This window comes from Emys orbicularis, chromosome 1 (genome assembly GCF_028017835.1).
Source record: "Emys orbicularis isolate rEmyOrb1 chromosome 1, rEmyOrb1.hap1, whole genome shotgun sequence".
NCBI lineage: Eukaryota > Metazoa > Chordata > Testudines > Emydidae > Emys > Emys orbicularis.
This window is the reverse complement of record NC_088683.1, coordinates 50,968,043-50,992,286: the sequence shown is the minus strand read 5'-3', so window position 1 is coordinate 50,992,286 and position 24,244 is coordinate 50,968,043. Positions and strand designations below refer to the sequence as shown.

The 24,244-nt window shown below is 40.4% G+C and overlaps 1 protein-coding gene across 1 annotated transcript in view; it reads right to left on the bottom strand.

Moving 5' to 3' along the window:
* Positions 1-24,244, bottom strand: part of TFEC (transcription factor EC) — a 137,241-nt gene that overhangs the window by 25,315 nt on the left and 87,682 nt on the right. Inside the window, exons 2-3 of the mRNA XM_065404856.1 lie at positions 13,123-13,374; positions 11,311-11,406 (exon numbers count right to left, since the gene is read on the bottom strand). Coding sequence (XP_065260928.1) covers positions 11,311-11,406; positions 13,123-13,374 — 348 coding nt within the window. The remainder of the gene's footprint in view (positions 1-11,310; positions 11,407-13,122; positions 13,375-24,244) is intronic.

Sequence of the window (24,244 nt, the reverse complement as noted above, 5' to 3'; positions counted from 1 at the left end):
GAAAGCAGAATGTAATTAACCAAATTAGCATTTGGCAAGGCTTCACGCTCTTGCTTTTATAAAGAAAAGTGTCACTGGATCTTCAATGACTGTATCAGAATTTTGGTTTTTCATCTCATCTGTAGATGGTGGTTCTCATATGTAGGGCTCAATCCTGAAAGGAGCTGAACAGTGCACTCCTGCCTAGACCAATAAGCACTTCAGTCCATGCTTAACTTTAACTGTGTGAATGAGTCTCTGGCTAGGACTCAGCAGCATTTTGCAAGATCAAGTCCATAGTGCCCCCAATAGCACTCTCTGCAGCTCCAGTACTTTTGCTAGGGCTCTCCCATCCAACTCCTGAACAGGCCTGACCCCAGGGGTGCTGGAAAAATTTTATAGTGGGGGGTGCTGAGAGCAATTGAGCCAAACTGTAAACCCTCTATATAATGGAAACCACGTCAAGCTAGGGGGTGCAGCAGCACCCCCCTGCACCTGTAATTCCAGCACCTATGCCTGACCCTGAAGAATTTGTGCTATCTAATGAGATTACAGCTTGAATTAGTATGGCTGCAGACATGAATGTTATAAAAATGTAGTTTGTGGTTGCTATTGAAGAGCTGGCAGTTACCACAATTCAGTATCTGAAATACCATAGGTTTCAGAGTAGCAGCCGTGTTAGTCTGTATCCGCAAAAAGAACAGGAGTACTTGTGGCACCTTAGAGACTAACAAATTTATTAGAGCATAAGCTTATGCTCTAATAAATTTGTTAGTCTCTAAGGTGCCACAAGTACTCCTGTTCTTTTTGAAATACCATAGTTCCTTTTCTAAGGAAAATATAATGCTGCTAAACAAACTAATTTCCCAACGTAGGGAAATACTGTGGTATTCCAGATATCACAGCATGGTAACTCTTTGTACATGTCTTTTTAGTGGAGACCACATATATGAAACATATAATATATCAATATTACACACACACATACATAATCTTTGTTAAAAGAATATTAAGGTTGCAAAGCCAAGCACCCAAAACTTAGAAAATCCAAGAATTAAGATTGCCTTAATTTGGCCCCCTTGTACATATGCATTATCATAGAATCATAGAATATCAGGGTTGGAAGGGACCTCAGGAGGTCATCTAGTCCAACCCCCTGCTCAAAGCAGGACCAATCCCCAACTAAATCATCCCAGCCAGGACTTTGTCTAGCCTGACCTTAAAAACCTCTAAGGAAGGAGATTCCACCACCTCCCTAGGTAACCCATTCCAGTGCTTCACCACCCTCCTAGTGAAAACATTTTTCCTAATATCCAATCTAACCATCTCCCACTGCAACTTGAGACCATTACTCCTTGTTCTGCCATCTGCCACCACTGAGAACAGTCTAGATCCATCCTCTTTGGAACCCCCTTTCAGGTAGTTGAAAGCAGCTATCAAATCCCCCCTCATTCTTCTCTTCTGCAGACTAAACAATCCCAGTTCCCTCAGCCTCTCCTCATAAGTCATGTGCTCCAGCCCCCTAATAATTTTTGTTGCCCTCCGCTGGACTCTTTCCAATTTTTCCACATCCTTCTTGTAGTGTGGGGCCCCAAACTGGACACAGTACTCCAGATGAGGCCTCACCAATGTCGAATTGAGGGGAATTATCACGTCCCTCGATCTGCTGGCAATGCCCCTACTTATACAGCCCAAAATGCTGTTAGCCTTCTTGGCAACAAGGGCACACTGTCAACTCATATCCAGCTTCTCGTCCACTGTAACCCCTAGGTCCTTTTCTGCAGAACTGCGGCCTAGCAATTCGGTCCCTAGTCTGTAGCAGTGCCTGGGATTCTTCCGTCCTAAGTGCAGGACTCTGCACTTGTCCTTGTTGAACCTCATCAGATTTCTTTTGGCCCAATCCTCTAATTTGTCTAGGTCCCTCTGTATCCTATCCCTACCCTCCAGCATATCTACCACTCCTCCCAGTTTAGTGTCATCTGCAAACTTGCTGAGGGTGCAGTCCACGCTATCCTCCAGATCATTAATGAAGATATTGAACAAAACCGGCCCCAGGACCGACTCTTGGGGCACTCTGCTTGATACTGGCTGCCAACTAGACATGGAGCCATTGATCACTACCTGTTGAGCCCGACGATCTAGCCAGCTTTCTATCCACCTTATAGTCCAGTCATCCAGACCATACTTCTTTAACTTGCTGGCAAGAATACTGTGGGAGACCGTATCAAAAGCTTTGCTAAAGTCAAGGAATAATACGTCCACTGCTTTCCCCTCATCCACAGAGCCAGTTATCTCGTCATAGAAGGCAATTAGGTTAGTCAGGCATGACTTGCCCTTGGTGAATCCATGCTGACTGTTCCTGATCACTTTCCTCTCCTCTAAGTGCTTCAGAATTGATTCCTTGAGGACCTGCTCCATGATTTTTCCAGGGACTGAAGTGAGGCTGACTGGCCTGTAGTTCCCTGGATCCTCCTTCTTCCCTTTTTTAAAGATGGGCACTACATTAGCCTTTTTCCAGTCATCCGGGACTTCCCCCGATCGCCATGAGTTTTCAAAGATAATGGCCAATAGCTCTGCAAACACATCCACCAACTCCTTTAGCACCCTTGGATGCTGCACATCTGGCCTCATGGACTTGTGCTTGTCCAGCTTTTCTAAATAATCCTGAACCACTTCTTTCTCCACAAAGGGCTGGTCACCTCCTCCCCATGCTGTGCTGCCCAGCTCAGTATTCTGGGAACTGACCTTGTTCGTGAAGACAGAGGCAAAGAAAGCATTGAGTACATTAGCTTTTTCCACATCCTCTGTCACTAGGTTGCCTCCCTCATTCAGTAAGGGGCCCACACTTTCCTTGACCTTCTTCTTGTTGCTAACATACCTGAAGAAGCCCTTCTTGTTAGTCTTAACATCTCTTGCTAGCTGCAACTCCAAGCCTTCCTGATTTCACTCCTGCATGACTGAGCAATATTTTTATACTCCTCCCTGATCATTTTTTCCAATCTTCCACTTCTTGTAATGTAACCTTATGATTAACGTTAAGATTCTGTCATGGGTATTTTTAGTAAAAGTCAGGGAAAGGTCGCAGGCAATAAACAAAAATTCACAGAAGCCCGCAACTGTCCCTGACTTTTACTAAAAATACCCTGGGGGTTGGGGGAGACTAAAAACCAGAGCACTGCCAGGGGCTGGCTTCTGGCAGCTGCTCCAACCCCAGCCGCTGCTTCAGCCCAGGGGCCGCTGGTCCAGCGGTCAGCCCACCAATCAGCTGCTCTGGCAGCCCCAGGGCTGACCCCTAGGGACTGCTGCTCTGGGGACCACAGCTCCAGCAGCCTCGGAGCTGGCCACGAGGTGCTGCTCCAGCCCCACCGCTGCTCCTGAAACAGGGGCAGACAGCCGTTGCTCCAGCCCTGCCTCAGAAGTCACAGTGATCCCGGAAAGTCATAGAATCCATGACCTCCATGACAGAATTGTATCCTTAATTATGATACAGTCTTTAATTTCATGATCACATTACTATTTTTCCGGGTTACCTTTTTTTTTTTGCATTGCAGTAGCATCCAAAGTCTTCAGTGAGGATCAGGGCCTGATTCTACTAGGTCTTATACAAACACAAAGTAAACGGTAATTTCTTTTCCAAAATAAACTAGATTTTCTTGCATTTGTAAAGTCCTACTGAATGCAGTAAAGCCCAGCTCTAAATAGAGTTTTAATTTCTTTATAAACTCTATTCCACTTTAGTCATCTGCACTGGTGTATTTCCACCCACATGAGTAGGCCAAAATCAATAATCCCTGATTTATCCTAAAATTAGCTGGCAAGAGGCACTCATATTGTGAGCAGCCATCATTGTTCCATTAGACCTTGAAATGCATGTCACCATCCATTGAGGAGGAGTCATACATGTTAAGAATAGATACCTTCCACAAACACATGTATCTCTAATAGCTATACTCGTTTGGTCCGACTTCTTGAGGGTACAGTATCATAACAATACCTGCAATTGTAAAATTCCATTTCTGCTTGATAGAAATTAATACATCAGATGACATCTAAATTGCAGTGCTTGCATGTTAAATGTTAGGACATTCTGTCATTCACATTTACACCATAACTATACACCTCTTAAATCATATTAATATTGGACCTTTAATTATAGCACAATTTTGTAAAATGATTCTTGTTGGTCTACCTTATTCAGGAAAAGTATGTTAGCACCTTTCTACTTAAAAACGGCATTTGCTAATTCTTTCTAATTATAACTATAGACGGGGCCTTAATAAAGCTTTTACACTGGTGTCACTTGTATCCTTTAAGTGGAAGGAAGTCTAAAGTTAGAACCATTTTGATTGTCCATTTCATGTATTATGTAAAATGTAATTTGTTTTATTCATTCAGATTCAAAAAGTAAAAACAAAGTATTTCATTCCCTATCGTTTACCTCTTGTTTGTTCAGTGTAACCAGGTGACACAGTTGGCTTTAATCTCTGGAGTATGGATATGAATTTCAAAACATGCATTGATTTTTTTCTGCACTTTAGTCCATAACTATCTAGTGACTGAATTGTTGCTCATACAATTACTATACAATAATATCTGAAATGTCAGAAATACTTCCTATTTTTAAATAGAGGGGGGAAATTGGGATATCTGAAATACCTCTCAGTATTTGGCTTAGTGTGTGCTAACTGCTCACACAATGGAAGGGATATATAGATGGGACATATAGTCTAGTGATTCAGGACTGGAACAGGTCTCTGAAGATCTGAGTCCAACTTCTGGTTTTGTCATAGAATTGCTGTGACACCTGGGAAAACTCAGTAAACCTCTCTCTCTATATATATATACTCACTCTGTAAGATCACAGATAACAATACTCCCTTTGCCCAAATCTTTGTCTGTCTGGTCTATTTAGACCAGTGGTTCTTAACCTTTACTGCAGCCTGCAACCCTTTCATTCTCAAAATATGTTCTCGCACCCCTTATCAAAAATCAAAATATGTTCTCGCACCCCTTATCAAAAATCATTGAAATAGGTCAGTTCTTTAAACCTAGATATATTTTTTGTTTGTATATTACAGTAATCGTTAAAAATGTATAATGTTAATAAATACATAGGTTTGATGAAACAAAGTAGTTGTACTTATGTGCCTGTGCTTAATTTGTGTTTTCGATGATTTACCTTCTAAAAAAATCTGGCATGTCTTGCACCCCCAGAAAGGGAATCTCGCACCCTCAGAGGGAGTGTGCACCCCAGGTTAAGAACCACTGCTTTAGACTGTCAACTCTCTGGCGCAAAAGCTCTCTCTTACTAGGAGCATTTACAGGGCCTAGGGATCCCTTTTGCAGTTGGATGTTAAAGGTGCTCCAGTAATTAAACTTTTAAATAATTACTTATTAAAAATACTGACTTTTAAATGACAATCACTGTATATTGGGAAATAAACTTGCTTTGATGTTAACTAATAAAAACTATACCTTTTCCTTTTTTCTTTATTTCCGTGTAAAACATCAAATTAGCAAGTGCTCCAAGTTTCAGTCCTCTGTACTTGCACCCAGCACAAATTCCAGCACCTTCTACATTTATCTTTAACCTGGTTAATAATTGTACACTGCTTGACCTGGTACTTAACGCTCAGATATATTATGTATGAAAACTGGCTATTTTTATCTTTGAATAATGAGCAGCAAGCTTGTTCATTATTCACAAGAGAAAAATGAACTAGTTTCAGATTCCCACATACAGTATATGCCCAGAAGAAATGTTAGTACCTACCATATACATAAATATCCATGGTCTAGCCAAAGGCTTGGCCAAAGAAGACCAGGGCCTCATGTATCCCGTACAGCTATGGAATTTGGTGTGGAATCAACTCCTTGATGTAGAGTTGTGTGCTGGACTATAAATTTAAATCCTTTTTTAAAATGTTCCTGGCCCTTCTGGGTGCAAAGATAACCTGAGAATGTGAATTCAAAGCAAACTAATGAAGTGATGTCTGATTACTGTGAGGTGGACCTGTGTCCCCTCACCTGGACTACACCCATTTTAGTTTTTGTACTGGCCTCTGTAGAGCTGTTATAAAAACCTATTCTGTGGCAGGTTGGATACATAGGCATCCTTGCTTTGCCACTTCCTCAAAATAACCCCCATGCAGCCCTTATGAAGGGCTTGACTCGGACAGAGAGCTGTGTACCAGTCTTCCACACCATGAATGAGTTTCATCCACAGAGTCCTGCTTCAGACTGGTATAACTCATGAAAAACTGGTACTAAACATTTGTTTTGGCAGCTCGGTTACAAACAGAAGAGAATGTCCTCTCTGATATCAAGAGAGGTCTCCTCAAAGATTGCTGCAGTAAACAGTTCTGAGGCAATCTAAATTAACAAACTGCATTATTGGTTCTATACATATTAGACAGTTTCTAACCCAGTACTTTATCTTGTTTGTTCTAAGATTAGTATCTCATGATCCACATGCTTTATATATTTTTAAAGTCAAAATTAGTGGAGAAAGACAAAGAAAATATTTGCTCACCAGTTTTATTTTTGAAGAGTCTATTATTTCCACAATATCGATAGTTTGGTCTTTCTCCTTCATTTTTCTCTTTCATTAATCTTGTAAACAATATCCAGGAGAGCTATGCTGAAGCTTATGTACCAAAGTGAACTTTGATTCTTCCTTGGACTTTAAGACTAATCTGGTGTAGAATGTGATTGACAAAGCATTCACATCGATGTTATGCACTTTTTTCAAGTTACCCACAGTAAGCAAAGAGGGCTGTTAATATTTACTCTGGCCCTTTCTCTAGAATGGCTTTGAACCCTAGCAGTTTATGAAAATTGCCAATGACATCAGTGCTTACTGTTTGAAAACTACCCATACAATGTGCAGCACTGGGCTGCCTACGCCAGCATTATTTTGTGCACCTTTTAACAGAAAGGATACCTGCCTGAATGATCATCGTAGTTATTAAATAAAGTACTCAGAGAAATATCCTGATATTTTTTTCTGTGTGGTTTCTAGCAAATGGGACAGACAGTAATTTTTTGTAATCCATTCAATTATCAAATTGTAACCATCAGTATTTGACAAATAATTAAATACAAATTATTAATGCCATGATGAGCAATTGTGACCTCAAAGACCTTGTGATAGCAATGGGATTTTGTAGATAGATAGCACTGTGCATTCATCATGGTTCAGAGAGATTTAATGAGAGCTTTTTATCCACTGCTGTTAACATAGTCATAAAAATTACAGATTGGTAAAGACCTATCAGGTCATCTAGTCCATACCCCGGTCAGGGTAAGATTATTCCCTACAGAACATTCCTATTGCTTTGCAGGTTATCAGCATCACAAGGATTAGCCTGGATTGAGCCACTAGGCAACTGACAATTGCTTAATCAATTGTTTCCCTGTAAGGGCTACAAGGCTCATCTATGTATTTTCTTCCAGTGGTTGCAGGCCCCTGTGAGACTGCAGCTACCTCTCTCTTTAGCAAGGTGAAGCAATTTTTACAGGTGGCCTAATGGGTTGTTCCCTTGTAACACACTAGCTCACTTTTGTGGGTTCTGTTGTTCTTTTCTGCACATGTGTATTATCCCCTTGTGAAAGGGTGTACCTAGCCTTTGCAGCTCCCTACAGAAGGCATAGCAGTCCTAATACACCCCACTCAAGAAAGCAACAATATAGGAGAAAAGGTGCACAAAAAGTAAGACTGCCAGGCCTACCTAGAAGAGCCTCACTGGAACAGCCATCTTGAAACTACAGAGGCCTTGTCCTTCTAGGGCTAGAAGGGCTACCAACAGCCAATCAGAGCCCAGCAGGCTCAGATAAAAGGAGATGCAGGGCCCTAGTAGGCCAGTCCCTGGCCGACACCAGAGGATTAAAGAAGTATGCTTCTCTCTGGTTATAGGAGCATGAGGATTAGCCAAGGTTTATTGCTGACTGGGTTTGCGTAGAGAGAGAGGCAGCTGAGAACTTTGGCCTTAAAGTAAGGGTGAAGATAAAGAGGCCTAGGGAAGTAGCAGCAGTAAGTTGAATTGAGAAGTATCTGTTTGTTGTTTATTGGGTTCTTGGGTCGGAACCTGGAATAGTGGGTGACCCCAGGATCCCCAAGAAGTGGACAGGGCTCACTTGGAAGCCCTAGAGAAAGATTAAATTTAAAGGACCCAAAGTTGAGGCTGAAGATCTTGGCGAGGGCAGATAGACCCTTAAGCCCCTATAGAGATTTTTGGCCATGAGTCTTATGGTATAACTGTAGAACTGATAGAATAACTCACAATGTTTGATGTATTAAACCTTTTTCATTCATGAATATTTTGGGCAAACACTTCTTGTAGATTTTATGAGAAGAGGTTGTTTTCAGTAATCAGTGAACAAGGTTAAATTTGTCTAGGTCACATGGTTTGTTTCTATTCCCTAAATGAATGAACATAATTCCTACAATCATGTTTCTGGTGCAAGTACTTATAATTACGAATTCAAAATGTGCTTTTCACCAGTATTCTCCAGTATTTGCTTATAATTCTCTGTTCTCAGGAAATATTACTGCTAGCAAACTAATTGACTAGAATATTCACAGAAAAAATGGACACAAAATAAAGCCATTTCAATTTGTGAAGGAATATTTTAAGGCTTTTTTTGTTGGCTTTGCGCAGCACTAGAGGTGGTCAAAAAAATTGACAAGTTTTTTGCATCTAAAAAAAGTCATTCTTTCTCTTTCTCAAGTTATTTTCTAGAGCTGACACTCAGGCCTGCCCATGAGGGGAGCAAAGGGGGCAATTTTCCAGAGGCCTGGGTGATTTAAAAGGGCTTGGGAGCCCCGGACCTTTTTAAATCACCCGGGCGGGTTGCAGGGCTCCTAGGCATGTGCAGGATGGTACCAGCGGAGCCGAAGGCAGCCAGGTGGGCATGTGGAAGCCCTGGCCGTGCCAGAAGAGCGTAGCCAGCAGCGCAGCCAGCAGCAGCTTGCTGGGCACCAGCAGCCCAGCCGGCAGCAGCGGGCACGGCTTGTGTGTGTGTGCGTGCACCAGCCCCACACGTGGTCCAGCGCCGCACGCATATGGTGACACCACACCGGGCCAGCAGCAGCATGGGGCCCGTCTCCAGCCCTGCATGATGCGCAGCAGCAGTGACTCCCCACCCCAGCGACCCTTTCTAGGGGGCCCATTGACTGTTCTGTCCTGGGGCCCGGAATTGCTGTTGGTGGGCCTGGAGACACTAATAACAGTCAGAATAACAGGTCTCATCATACTAGATCCTCATGATTATGGAAAAACGAGACTCGATCATATTCTGTTTGACTTTTAATTTTGTCTTTCTAATTAAAGTTCTAGATTATATCAGCAAAATGGTGTTTCGGGTTTGTTATTCTTTCATTGCTGTAGTACTGCTGAAACAATGCTAGTCTTACATTTCCTTTGAGTAATAGATGATAGTAATAGATATGCTTTATTTGAAACCAATGTTTCATGGTCAGAGACAGAACTGGGGTCTACAAATACTTGCATAAGTATTGAGGCAGCTAGACTAAATGTTCTCTGTCCCCTTATCTTTCTTTGCATAAGTGATTTAAAAAGTTGGTGATAAAAGATACCCCTGATCTAAAGTAGACACTTAAGTGCAGAAGAAATACAGCTAGTGCATTCTCCACTCTGAGTAGTTCTTAATCAAGGGACCAGGAATAGATGGTTTTCTGATACAATGAAATTTAGACCAAATTTCAGTAAAAGCCAGATGACCAGCTGCTTATGTTATCTTTTTATAACATGACCAAATATATAGAGATATTTTAACTCAGGAAAATAATATATTCCTCTGCTTTACATGATGCTGGACAATAGTGTATCTGAAGAACTCAAGAACTGTCATCTAACCACCCAAAGGGGGCAGGTAGGAGGCAGAGCCAGGAGCTCCATGGGGAGCAGGCTGTACTATCCTAAAGGACACACACCGGGCTGTTCAGAAAGAGGTTGTACCTCTCTGGCCTCCCAGTGTCTTCTCCAACAGGAGCCAGCTGCTAAATGGCATTGTTTGGCCCTGTGGAGTTGCAACAGTGTCAAAACAGTGTAATTAAGAGAAAACTCGTCCATAGTGTTTGACAGATTAAAACCAAAATGCTGACTTGCACCTGCAAGAAGAGAGTAGCCATGTAGACAATGCACAGAGTAGACAATACACAGAGAGTTTGTACTTCATGACTGAAGTTAAACATTAATGAGGCTGGAATTAGCATACCTAGTTAATGAAAAATCTTCAGTTTTAAAGAAGGATTCCAATCCTGCTTGAAAACCCACTTTTCATGGAGCCTTTTACACTCTCACTGACCATCCCTCCATACCACCTTGCAACTGTAAGGCTCCCCCCGTTCATCAGACTGATCTGAGTTAGAGTATTAACTCTGCTCATCAACCATCTGTAAAGTGTTCTGCATATTTACAACGTGCTATAAAAATAAGAATTTGAACTCTGTAACTGGCATAGAGCTGTTTGAACACTCACTCCAAGTTCTAATTGCCAATCTGGGCACTATCACTTTGAGGGTGAAGTCTGGAAATAAGGATCACAACATGAGTCGGGGCTGAGAGGAGAAAACAGATGACATCTTAAGTAAAGTTTGCACACTCAAATTATTTCCCCAAATACACAATGCTCTATGTTATTTACTACCCAAATTTTGTCCACTCTCCTTCCTCAAACTTGTAACATATCTGACAATGTAAACAGACTGTTCATCACATTTTCTAAAAATTGAGTCTATTGCTTTAATATTATTATTCAACTGGTATTTTTCATACAAGGGATAGTATTCTTACCTCAGTGCTTATTATTATTCCATATGGGTGCTGTTTACCCTTGTTAGAGGGTCAGCCCAAGGGGCTCTGCAACAAATAGAGCTCACCCCACCTTCTCTCCCTTCAGAGTAGTGTGTAGGAGTAGCTGCTACACTGAGGATCTCTGAACTCCTTGCATGCTATTGGGGGGGGGGGGGGAGACTTTATACTGGCTTTCATGGATCTATTTAGTCATAAAACCCCTGCATGGGGTATTGAGGAACTGAAGCTACTATTCCATCCCAGAGTCTACAATAATAGCAATAGAGGAACTGTGCTGGAACCCTCTATCCTTATCCTGGCCACATCCTGGGGCTGTGGATTCCCTCAACCCCTATGGCATTTCCTGGCACAAAGACAAATAACTCAGGACAATGGGGAGGAAATTTCACCGCTTGAAAAAACTGCTTATTCCCTCAAACTATAGTTTACAATTCAATTCTATATCACAAATCTATATTACTAGTAGCAGGATTAAAGTCCATAAAATACTTACAGTTCTTTGCATTAGTAGTGTAGCTTCGGAGCAACCTATCCCTTCGTCATTAAAACTTGATTCCATATTGATGATGTCATCAATAACCTCCTCCATCTAAGAAAATAATAGTTTTAAACTATTAATGACGATCCATATTTTTGATAATATGAAACTAAAGAGAAAATAAACTGCAATCAACAAAAGTGAATTAAAAACAAAGATCAAATTCTTAAGCCTCATACAAACTTTACTATCTGTGCAGGATTTTTACGTATATTAGTTCCCATGAGTAAAGTAAAAGAGGTTGTGGTTCACTACGTTACTTTCTTCCCTGAATACCAACAGCCCTCTACCCATTCCCCCTTTCTGAGCCTACCACATTGTCACATCAAGATCAGATGTTAGAAGGGTTGTGGGTAACTAGTAACCATCAATCCCAACCCCTCTCAAGTGTGTCACATCCGTAACACATTTGTCTACTGGTCCAGGAAGGCTGCCAGGAATCTGTGGTTGTTCAAGAATCCGGGTCACTCATACTGCAGCATATAATGCTGCTGCCAAAATTCAGCAGGTTGAGTAATGTGTTGTGTGTTGAAGCACACAAACTCATGGTACCTCAGTTTAGATATTCATTCCAAAGATTGGACACATATCCAGAACAGCCTGTCTGGTCCTAAGCCAGAATCAGAAACTGCTGAAACATGTGATATTGATGAATAATTAAACAGAAAAAAAAAGTTAAAATACTTTTTGAAACCTCCATAAAAGTTCAGTTTGGGTTCAGTTTGAGTTTTGAGTAACAGTCTGGATTGGTTCACAGATGCCTTGTTTTCTTAACAAAGCAGCCCTGAAGAAGGCCTCATAGTCAAATACTGTTGCTAATTCTGTTGTCTATAGATAAGATTTACTCATGCTATGAGGGTTTGTACAAGGGGAGCTTGTCCCTACACTGGGGTACTGGATTCCACTTCCCCAGCCCTTTCACACTCCACTGACATAGAACTCTACTACTCAGGACATATGTAGGTGGAAAGGATTTCACACTGTGGTAACAGCATATTTGTCAGTCTTTTTTGTTCTATTTAAATCCCATCATGGGATAAAGCTGCTCCTTTTCTTATGCCATTGGATGAATTCTCCTTTTGCTAGTATGCAACATCTCTTGAAATCTACTGAAGTACTGAAGACCAACATGATCTATATCTGACTGCATAAGATGTACGGGCCAGGTCCTCAGCTGGTGTAACTAGGTGTAGCTCCACTGAAGTCAATGGTAGTGCTGAAGTCAATGGAGCTACACAGATTTACACCAGCTGAAGATTGGGCCTATATAAAATACAGCAATTAACTGAAAAATTAATGAGTGGGTTGTTGCATCTACAATTTAGTCTGATCTGGTGTTTAACTTCATTATATATTTGAAATAATATTATTAGACAGAAATAACAAGGGTTTGTACGTCCAGGTGCATATTCAAAAAACGGACAGTAATATACTACTGTCAGATTTTGCATTTGACATGCATTCTGAAAATACAAAATATCCAGGTATATACTGAAAGTTTAAGTGTCTGATCCTGCAAGCAGCTAGTCACACTGGCATTCAGAATCCACGCACTTCAATGGGACTGCTTGTGTAAGCAAAGAGTACTCGGGTGAACAAGGGCTGCAAAGTAAGGCCATAAGAAAGGGAACACTGATGTGCTGCAGGAAAGAACTGGTACACATACATTTAATTATTATTCACAATTAGCACAAGGTGTGCAAGATAACCACCATTCTCCCATACTTGCCCTCAGCCCTGCCTGTATCTTAAACATACATGCCATACCACATTTTCATGTTGTCCTCCAAGACCCAGTAACTTGGTAACCGGACTTTCTGGAGCGCCAATATCGCTGACAGGAGGCATATGTCCGTTTCTTGGAACGGGTGTAGCTCCTGCAGGCTGGACTGTATGGCAGTGGGACAGTGAGAGGGTTTGGCTGGAGAGCTTGGTGTCAAGTGTCAGGTATTGTTTCACTTGGTGTTTCTGGCTTTGCTGAATGTGATATCTAGATTGATTTTCCAAGTGTGTTTGTACCTGTGGGGAAAAGGAAATAATTTTTGAAGTTTACATTTATCAATACAATTATTTATACATAATGTTGCTTTATAATCTAATTGTGGTAAAGAAGAACATAAAATGCCAGATCTTCAGTTGGAGTAAATAGATGCATTTACTTTAATGGAGCTACGCTGACTTAAACCAGGTGAAGATCTGGCCCTTATATCAGCATTGTAGAATCATTATAAATCTCAATCTTTGGTAGATTTTACTCCCTTATACATTAATTAGATACTTCACATACCATTATTCCCCTCCCCCTTCCTTAGGGCTACATAATTTGTTTACATGACCGGACGGGGGAAAGAGGGGAGAGAAATACAATCACTATACATAATCTTGAGAATACAGAGTAACTGTGGTACATTTCTTTCTTTTTTTCAAACTCATTGTTCATCTCTAATTGAAAACACTGACCATACCTGCAAAAAATGGCAGTCAAATGTTTAAACATGCATGCACAATAAAACATATTGTTTTATACGTGTCACAATGAATAAACGGAATCTAAACCAACATGTAATCTAACTGTGTTTCAGTAATTAAACAGCAGCATTCATTCATCAAATCTCATAGTATATTTGATTAGCTCACCTTGTAGTAAGAACAGTCTGTTAAATGAGGCATTTTTGTATTTTTGCAAAAGGAAAATTTCAGATACAATCCTAGATGGCTACTAACCAACCCCAAACCAAATCGTCTTCTACAGGCTCCACTTGAAGAATGACAGTTTTTGAAGACGATGGGATTTTATAAACTAAGTGGTCATGCCAAAAGAGCTAATTGAGTAAGACTTTGGGCCATCCTTTAATTGCACAGATTGACAATTACTACTTCAAACGGGTCCCATTTCAGATCAATGTCACATTCCTACAATTCAACCACCACAAACTGTACTGTCATTTCAGCCCTGTGGCTCTCTTTCTATGCCACGGTATGACTAGTCACAAATTTCTTGTAATCAATTTTCCTCAAGTGGCCTTTGTGCAGGCATGTTTAATATTTCTTACACAGTAGTAAATCTCGCTTTGCAGCCCTTATTTTCTCTATTTTTTCACTCTACTTAAATAAACTTCTTTTTAATTCCCCTAACATATATCAGCACAGACAAATAGCCCATAAAAAGTGTTTTGCATTTAAATTAGCTGTATTTTGGTACAATATTGCAGCATTTATTTTATTTTATTAGTGTTATGCTGGTACTTTGCAAATTATTTTAATTGTGGCTCCCATAAACTAATTTTTTCAGTCATATAAAAAGATTAAGATTTGCAATAACAAATATACATCTACATTGCTATAGTGTACATGATATAGGCTTTAAAGACATTAAATTGCATTTCAGTAGAACATCTCTGTAAAATTTTAAGAATGCCGTTTAGACGATCCTATAATTTTAAGTTATGAATATATACATCCTATGAATAGCTGTTGTATATTCATATATATTTTGGAGTCATTTAATTCACAAGAAATATTCATAGATTCCAAAGCCAAAAGGGATCATCGTGATCATCTAGTCCAGGGGTCGGCAACGTTTGGCACGCGGCTCACCAGGGTAAGCACCCTAGCGGGCCGGGCCAGTTTATTTATCTGCTGACGCGGCAGGTTCAGCCAATCACGGCCCCCACTCGCCGTGGTTCGCCATTCCGGGCCAATGGGGGCGGCGAGAAGCGGCGCGGGCGAGGGATGTGCTTGCTGCGGCTTCCCGCCGCCCCCATTGGCCCGGGACAGCGAACCGCGGCCAGTGGGGGCCACGATCGGCCGAACCTGCCACGTCAGCAGGTAAATAAACTGGCCCGGCCCGCCAGGGTGCTTACCCTGGCGAGCCGTGTGCCAAACGTTGCCGACCCCTGATCTAGTCTGACCTCCTGTAAAACACAAGCTATAAAACTTTCCCCAAAACATTCAATCTTGATTTAAAAATTGTCACTGATGGACAATCCACCACACCCCTTGGTAAATTATTCCAATGGTTAATTACACTCACCATTAAAATTTATGGTTTATTTCCAGTCTAAATTTATCAGCTTCAACTTCCAGCCATTGGATCGTGTATACCTTTCTCTGCTAGACTGAAGAGCTCGTTATTAAATATTTGTTCCTGTAATGGGATTTACAGGACATAGGCAGAGGAGAGAGGAGCACCTTCCTCACTGAGAGGCAACCAGGTTGAGCACACTGGCACAGAACTGCCAGAGACACAGACCGACAGCTAAGACCAGTAAAGAAAACAAGCCCAGGTATAAGGGAAGGAGAACAGGGAGAAAGGAGGCAGAAGGGCTTGAGATGATGGAGGGGCTACAAACCTAGGCTGCTCCAGAGAACTGATAGGGAGGTAAAAGAAGACTGCAAGCCCTGGGGCTAATTTGAGTTAAATAGAGGAGAGACAGTTTTGTGAAAAATGGGACACCAGAATGGAACTACACACAGAATCTTTAACAGTTCCCCATATAGGTACTTATAGACTGTAATCAAGCCATCGCATAACCTTCTCTTTGTTAAGCTAAATGGATTGAGCTCTGATTCCACCACTATAAGGCATGCTTTCTAATTCTTTACTCATTCTCATGGCTCTTGTCTGAACCTCTCCAGTTTATCAACATCCTTTTTGAATCGTGAGCACCAGCACTGAACAGTGTTCCAGCAATTGTTGCACCAGTGCCAAATACAGAGATAAAATAACCTCTATGCTCCTTTTTATGTATCCCAGGATTGAATTAGCTCTTTTGGCCCCCACATCAGAGGGGAAGCTCATGTTCAGCTGATATGCATCATGATTCAGTGTCTCTGCTTCACAGGATAGAATCCCCCATCATGTAAGTATGACCTATATTCTTTATTCCTAGGTATATACATTTACATTTAGCTGTATTAAAACACATCTTCTTTGTGTGCATCCAGTTCACCAAGTGATCCAGATCACTCTGAATCAGTGACCTGTCCTCTTCGTTATTTACCATTTCTTCAATTTTTCTAAAACTGAAAAATTTGTCAGTGATGATTTTGTTTTCTTCTAGGACATTGATAAAAATGTTAAATAGCGTAGGACCAAGAATCAGGCCCTGCAGGACCAAACTGGAAACACACCTGCTTGATGACAATTCTCTGTTTACAATTACATTTAAAACATATCTGTAAACCAGTTTTTAATCCACTTAATGTGTGCTATGTTCATTTTATATTGTTCTACTTTTGTTGTGTGGTACCAAGTCAAACACCTTAAGAAGTCTAAGTATATTACATCAACACTATTACTTTTGTGATCCAAACTTGTAATCTCATAAAAAAAATATCAAGTTAGTTTGACAAGATCTATTTTTCCATAAAACTATGTTGATTTGCATTAATTACATTATCCTCCTTTCATTGTTTATTAATTGAGTCCTGTATCAGCTGTTCCATTATCATGCCTGCGATCAATGTCAGGCTGACAGGCCTATAATTATCCAGTCGTCCTCTTTACCCTTTACAAAAATGTATAAAAGTTTTCTTGCAGTCTTCTGGAACTTCCCAGTGCTTCAATACTTTTTGAAAATCAGTATTAATGATCCAGCAAGTTCCTTGGCCAGCTCTTTTAAAACTATAGGATGCAAGTTATCTGGACCTGCTGATTTAAAAATGTCTAACTTTAGTAGCTTTTGTTTAATGTCCTCCAGAGATGGGAACAGAAATAATGTTATCACCATATGATGAGATTATATCATCTATTTTTCCCCAAATACAGAACAGAAATATTTATTGAATACTTTTGCCTTTTTTCTGCAGTATTATTGATAATTCTGCCATTTTCATCTAGTCATGGACCAATACTATTATCAGGATTCTTTTTGTTCCTAATATATTTTTAAAACTCCTCCTTATTGTCCTTAACTATGCTTACCATAGATTTCTTCTTGTGCCCCTTGGCTTCCCTTCTCAATTTTCTACAATTCCTAACTTCTGATTTATATTCATTATTATCAACTTCCCCTTTCTTCCATTTGTTAAATATTATTTTTTATTTTGTACAGCTGCCTTCACTCCCCCTCGAAACCAGTTATTTATTTATTTCTTAACTAATAAAGCCTTCTTCCTTGATTGAGGGCTCTTTGAGAGTCCAGTAAGCTGTTATTAAAATATTCCAATTATCATTCACATTAGTCTCATTAAATTCTTCCTACTACATAATTTGGCTCATAATTGTTTTCAGATTTGTGAAATTGGCCTTACTAAAGTATCATAAATATATTAATTGTCTGGACTTTATTCTGTGTGCACATTATAAATTTGATCAAGCCATGATCACTTGTACCTAAGCTACCAGTAATTTTTAGTTCTATGGTCAGTTCCTTTTTATCTGTTGAGACAAGGTCTAATAAAGAATTCTCCTGTGCTGGCTGCAACACTTTTTGAGTTAGGAAATTGTCATTTATAATGTTTAGAAATTCCAAGAATATTTTAGTATTGGCAGCATGAGACCTCCAGCAGATGTAACTCAAACTGAACTTCCCCATGATAACACACCTTTTTTCCCCTACACATTATAGATAGGTATGCAAGAAAGTGGCCATCCTCTTCCCAGATATGATTTTTGTCTGTGGCAGCCACCAATATTTCATCTTGTGCTTTATCTGTTAGCACATTGATCCATAAGCATTCAGGATCATTTTCTTCTGAGTTATCAGTGACTTAGAAACAGGTAATGCCATTTTTGACATAGTGCCATTCCCCCACCCCTTTTGCCCACTCAGTCCTTCCTAAATAGGTTATAACCACTGATTTTAACCCTCCAATAATGTAAATCATACCACCAGGTTTCAATAATACCAACTAGATCAAATGTATACCCATAAAAATAGTTAGGTCTTACTTGGAATTTTCATGGTAGTTTGGGAAAGTAATGTGCCCTTAATTAAGGCCTCAATTCATCAAATCACGAGAGGATGTGTTTAACTTTAAACTTAAATCCATCCCTACTTATCAAAGTATTTAAGTATGTGCTTAAATCCCTTTAACTTCATTTGGATTTAAGCCCGTGCTCAAATTCAAGCATATGCTGCTGAATTAGGGCCTAAGTGTAAAAATCTACCCCATGCCCATTAAGCTACGGAATTTGAACACTCTATGAGTGGAGTGCAGCGTGGTTGGGAACTGATCCCAATCCAGAACCAGGGTACAGAATTACTGTGTAGCCTTCCTTTATGCTGCCATTCCACAAAGAGCCACAGGTCCTCCATACTAGTTACACATGGTCCTAGAGCCACTGCAAAGGAGTGAATGTATGTCCCCTCTCCTAGCCTTCCCGAACTTCCACACTGCCTATGCTGGTGCAGAAACACTTCCTGTGGTGCACAGACATCCAAATTCAGCAGTTTTGCTAGTAGAACCCCCCGAGTCCCTTTGCATGGCATAACAGATGAGGAGGACTTTGCACAGGCTCTCCATACCAGTTTCTTCTTAAACTGAGGGGGAAATCACTCTATCATGTATGAAAAAATGGCTTGGAGATTCAAATTCCTGCAGGAAACATTGAAACCACACTACTAGATGTAAAAAATAAACAAAAAGGAATGTATAAAGCATTTGTAGTTCATTAGATTAGTCTACGTTGCCTTAATTTAAATTGTTCTTGCAAACTAGGAGATTTAATCAATTAGTTGATTTTATTACCAGGATCTTTACTGGAAGGATGATGTGGAGGAGGAAGACACTATCTTTTTGTTTCTTAGGCTTTTAGGATGATCAATGAAAGCTTGTGGCACCTGATTGCCAATTGGACCACCACTTTTGTCACTGTCATATTGCATTGCGGTTTCCATGGATGAAAACCTACTAACCATGGAGCAGTGGGGGAGAGATAGCTCAGTGGTTTGAGCATGGGCTTGCTAAACCCAGGGTTGTGGGTTTCAATCCTTAAGGGGGCAATTTAGGGCAAAAATCTGTCTGGGGATTGGCCCTGCTTTGAGCAGGGGGTTGGACTAGATGACCTCCTGAGGTTCCTTCCAACCCTGATATTCTATACTTGAAAAAAAGTTGTAATTCAGAAATCAGGCTTGCCATCAATGGTTTTCTTTCAGTGGGAGCAACAAAGATCCTGACAAGATCCTATGGCAGTGGTCTCCAATCTTTTTATGCACAAAATCACTTTTGAATTTAAGTGCAACGGGGATCTACGCCTTCCCTGAGGCGCCGCCCCACTCACTCCATCACTCCTCCCTCTGTCACTCTCCCCCACCCTCGCTCATTTTCACTGGGCTGGGGCAGAGTGTTAGGCTGCAGGAGGGGGTGTGGCTCTGGATGGCAATTTGGTTCCAAGAGGGGGCTCAGGGCTGGGGTGTGGGAGGGGTGCGGGCTCCCACTGGGCGGCACTTACCTCGGGTGGCTCCCAGTTGGCAGTGCAGCGGGACTAAGGCAGGCTCCCTGCCTGCCCGGCCCCACGCTGCTCCCGGAAGTGGCCATTATGCCCCTGCGGCCCCAGCCCATGGCTCTGTGCACTGCTCCTTCTGCAGGCACCACCCACGCAGCTGCCACTGGTTGCAGTTTCCCGTTCCCGGCCAATGGGAGCTGTTGGGGCAGTGCTTGCAGGCAGGAGCAGCACACGGAGACCCCTGCCCCACTCTCTCCGCCGGGGCCTCAGGGGACTGCTGGCTGCTTCCAGGAGCAGCGCGGGGCCTGGGCTGGCAGGGAGGGAGCCTGCCATAGCCCTGTTGCACCGCTGAACTTTTAGCAGCCGGTGATCATGATCTACTGGCAGAGGCTCCGTCGATCACGATCTACAGGTTGGTGACCACTAGCCTATGGGATAAAGTCCCACTGGTGAGATGGGCATTCCCCACCTCAGGCCCACTGGGGCTTCGTCTTGAGATAGGGCTGGGAGCTGCGCATTGGATATGGAGTTGAGGCAGCAGTTAAATTGCTTTGAAAACGTTGACTGGCCAAAATATAGGTGCCTGGGGGTAATTAGGTGGCACCTGAGCACCAGTTTTGAAAATGTCAGTGGTGCCTACATGATGGACTTAAGCATCCATTTTCCTATTTAGGTACCAAAATCACTTTTAAAATCTGGGCTTTACGCCTAAATTGCAATGATTTTTTTAACTAGACTGAGAGTACGATTTTCAAAATCAGCTAAGTAATTTAATAGTGCAAGTCCTATTTTCAAAAGGGAGTTGTTAAGCATTGAGGAGCCTAAGTTCCGTTGACTTTCAATTATACTAAATGCCTAACTCACTTTTGGAATGGGATGGGACTTAGGCTCCTAAGTGACTTAAATGTTTTTGAAAATGTGACTGGTAAACACTCAGGATAGCAGAAACGTGCAGATGAGCCGGTACTGATTCTCCTCCCAACCATTCTTTTGTGGCTGTTATAATCAGGCCCGGCTGATTACTGCTAAGACTTTTTAATGAATGAAAGCTGGCGTAAGTTCTAGCAGAGAACATTTCATCTCCTGCCCACTCCTTTTGTACTTTGATTCTGTTTACCTACTTCAGGTAGGATTACATAATCAGATGGTTCAGAACCAGAATCCCAAATCCTGAACACTGAAGGCATTAAAAATCCATACCCAAACCCAGAGCCGAATGTTATTATTTGAGCTGAACCGAAACCTTGAATCCAAACACTCCCAAACTTTGGAGAAAGTTTAGGTCTTGTTTTTGAAACGTCAGCTCACATGTTCATATGTACTATATTTCTAATTTATATTCCATTCACAAGCCAGTTATGAGTACAAATATAATTCTTCTAGGAGTCACAGATGCAACTGCAAAAGTCTTCGTTTCTTTCTAATTTGAGCACACATCTTGACTGTGTTGTAAATCTATGGTAAAATAGTGTAATATCCATTCTATTTCTGTACAAGTATGAAATTTAGATTTAAAAAAATGAAAGTAAAATTAGTATCTTTCACAATGTCATAGCTAGGATTTCCAATTTGTTTATTTAAGCAAACATTAACCAGATTATTTGCTAATGGGATTTTTCAATTGGAAAAACAAACAATTTCTATGGTTTTCATAGTAGTCATGTTAAAGGTAAGAAAAAGCCCATATTTGAAGGGTAGGTGGGAGTCATGAATAGTTCTTCTAAATATCCAAATAAGTCAGAATGCTAATGTTGTATCAGTAATTAAAAAAGACAAGCAGAATGACCCAGGTAAATATAGTCCAATTAGCCTGACATCAATCCTTGACAAAATAATGGAAAGGCTGATATGGGATTCAATTAATAAAGGACAGGAATATAATGAATGCCAATCAATATGATTTTATGGAAAATAGGTCAATGTCAAACAAACCTTACTTCATTCTTTGATAAAATTACAGATCGAGTTAAAATAATTGTTCAGATGTAACATACTTTGACTTTTGTAAAGCGTTTGACATAGTATCATGTGACATTCTGATTAAAAAATTAGCACTATACAATTTAAATAAAGCACAAATTAAATAGATTAAGAATTGACTAACTGAGGCTATGTCTACACTACTGCGGTAAGTCAACATATTCTACGTAACCTATGTAGTCGACGTACCTTAGGTCAAGTTACCAGGGGGAGGGACTACACCGTGGGGGGTCGACAGGAGAAACTCTCCTGTCAACTTACCTTACTCTTCTCGTTGGGGGTACAGTACAGGTGTCAACTGGAGAGCGATCTGCTGTCAATTTGGTGGGTCTTCACTAGACCCACTAAATTAACCACCCGTGGATCGATCTCAGAGCGTCGATCCCGGCTGTAGTGTAGATGTAGCCTGAGAAATCTCAAAAAATAGTTGACTGTGCGGAGACATCATCGGATAGGGAGGAGGACAGGGCTGTTATGCAGAGCAACCTGATTGCGTGGTAAAATGGGGCCCATCCAAACAAAATGAGTCTAATGCAAAGTTACACCATGTAGGCACAGGGAATGCTGGCCATACCTACAGAATGGGGGACTGTATTCTGGAAAGCAGTGTCCCTGAAAAGGATTTAGGGTTATAGTGGAAAAGCAACTCAATGGGAGCTCTTAGTGTGATGCTGTGGCAAAAAGGACTGGTGAGATCATTGGAGTATAAACCGAGGAGCAGTGGTAGGAGAAAGGAGGTCCTTTGAACTTGGTATATGGCATTGGTGATTCCAATACTGGAATACTGTCTTCCTTTTTGGCATCCACATTTTTAAAAGTATGCTGAAAAGTTGAAGAGGTTCAGAAAAGAGACAAAAATTATTCAAGGATTGGAGAAAATGCCTTTCAGTGAGAAATGTTAAGAGTCTAATCTATTCAATTTATCAAAAAGAAGATTGAGAGGTGTATAAATAATTTCACTTGGAGAAAATATCAGGGCTCTTTAGCTAATGAAGAAAAGCATAAGTAGAACCAGTGGCTGAAAGCTGAAGCCTGACAAATTCAAATTGGAAATAAGACACACATTTCTAGCAATCCAGGTTATTAATCATTGGAACAAACTACCAAAGGAAGTGGTGGCTTCTCTATTTCTTGATGTATTCAAATCAAGACTAGATGCCTTTCTAGCAGATATGCTTCAGTCAAACACAAGTTACTGGGATCAATTCAGGGATTAATGGGTGACATTTAACAGCCTGTGATATACAGGAAGTCAGATTAGATGAGCTAATGGTCCCTTCTGAAGTTTACTCTATGAAGTTATAAATTTGACTGCTTTATCAAAGAAAAAGTAGCTGTAAAAATAATTTGAATTTTCAGCAAACAACGGTAAAACTGAAAACCTTGTTATAAAATCACTAGATCAAATTCACTCTTGATATAGTGGATGCAACTTAATTGACTTCACTACAGTTTGCCCATTTATGTAACAGATGAATGTACTACCACATTTTTAACTATTTGTGAAATAAATTTATCTGGTGGTAGTCACAGTTACACTGAGGGGAACACCATCATCACCATTTGACAGGAACACAATGTTCACTGTAACTATTCTAGTTATAGGATTTCACGTTCTTTCAATCTTAGTACTAGAAAATAAGCACTGAATTACGACTTCTTTGTTAAAAAAATATTCTGTAAGAACCTAAAGCTGTAATTCCATTTTAAGATAACAAGTGCAACAGCAACATAGACTATTATAATAATTTTTCTGTGGGTTTTCAAGGAGCTTTCAGAAAGATAGTATATTTGATGATGAAATAGCCTTTCCTAACTGCTAGCAGCACCAAACAAATTATTTATTTGTCCTGATCATTTTATTAAACCTGTTAAGCTTTATTAAAAATAGCATGTATTTGTCAGACTATTTCATACCAAAATTAAATTTCAATTAAAGTTAACAATGGAACATTTTTATTCTATCTAAAAACTTATCACCAAATAATGTTGCTGCTTGTCTTAGGGCTGCTGTCTAAAAGTATGTGTGATGATGTCAATTATTTAAGCTAAATGCAGTAATTAATTTTTTTAATGTGAAATTTTGTTGATTGGAACTTTGATCTGACTAGATGAGACCTTTTCTATTAATATGCATGAAGAGAGATTACAAAGGAAAAATACATCCAGTTTGGCAATCCACAACTATGTTTAGCTGATGCTATATAGTAGCTTTCAAGTTAAAACAAAATTCTCATGTGACTCTAATAAATTATTTTTCATCCAGTTTAACCTTTTGACATCATATTCATCAATAAGTTGTGAACGTTCTTTCAAGGTTGAAGAGACTAAAAAAGTGCATTTTTAAAGTTCTTTTACAAAGGCCACGTCTTTGACAATCACTACTGTCTTCTCTATTTTGGTATCTCAATGTCCTAAAATAGCTCTCACAGCTATAAATGGAAGGGGAAGGGTAGGACTCTAAAATACTCTATCATGGCTGTCAGTCATTACTAGAGCCATGATATAAATTTAATA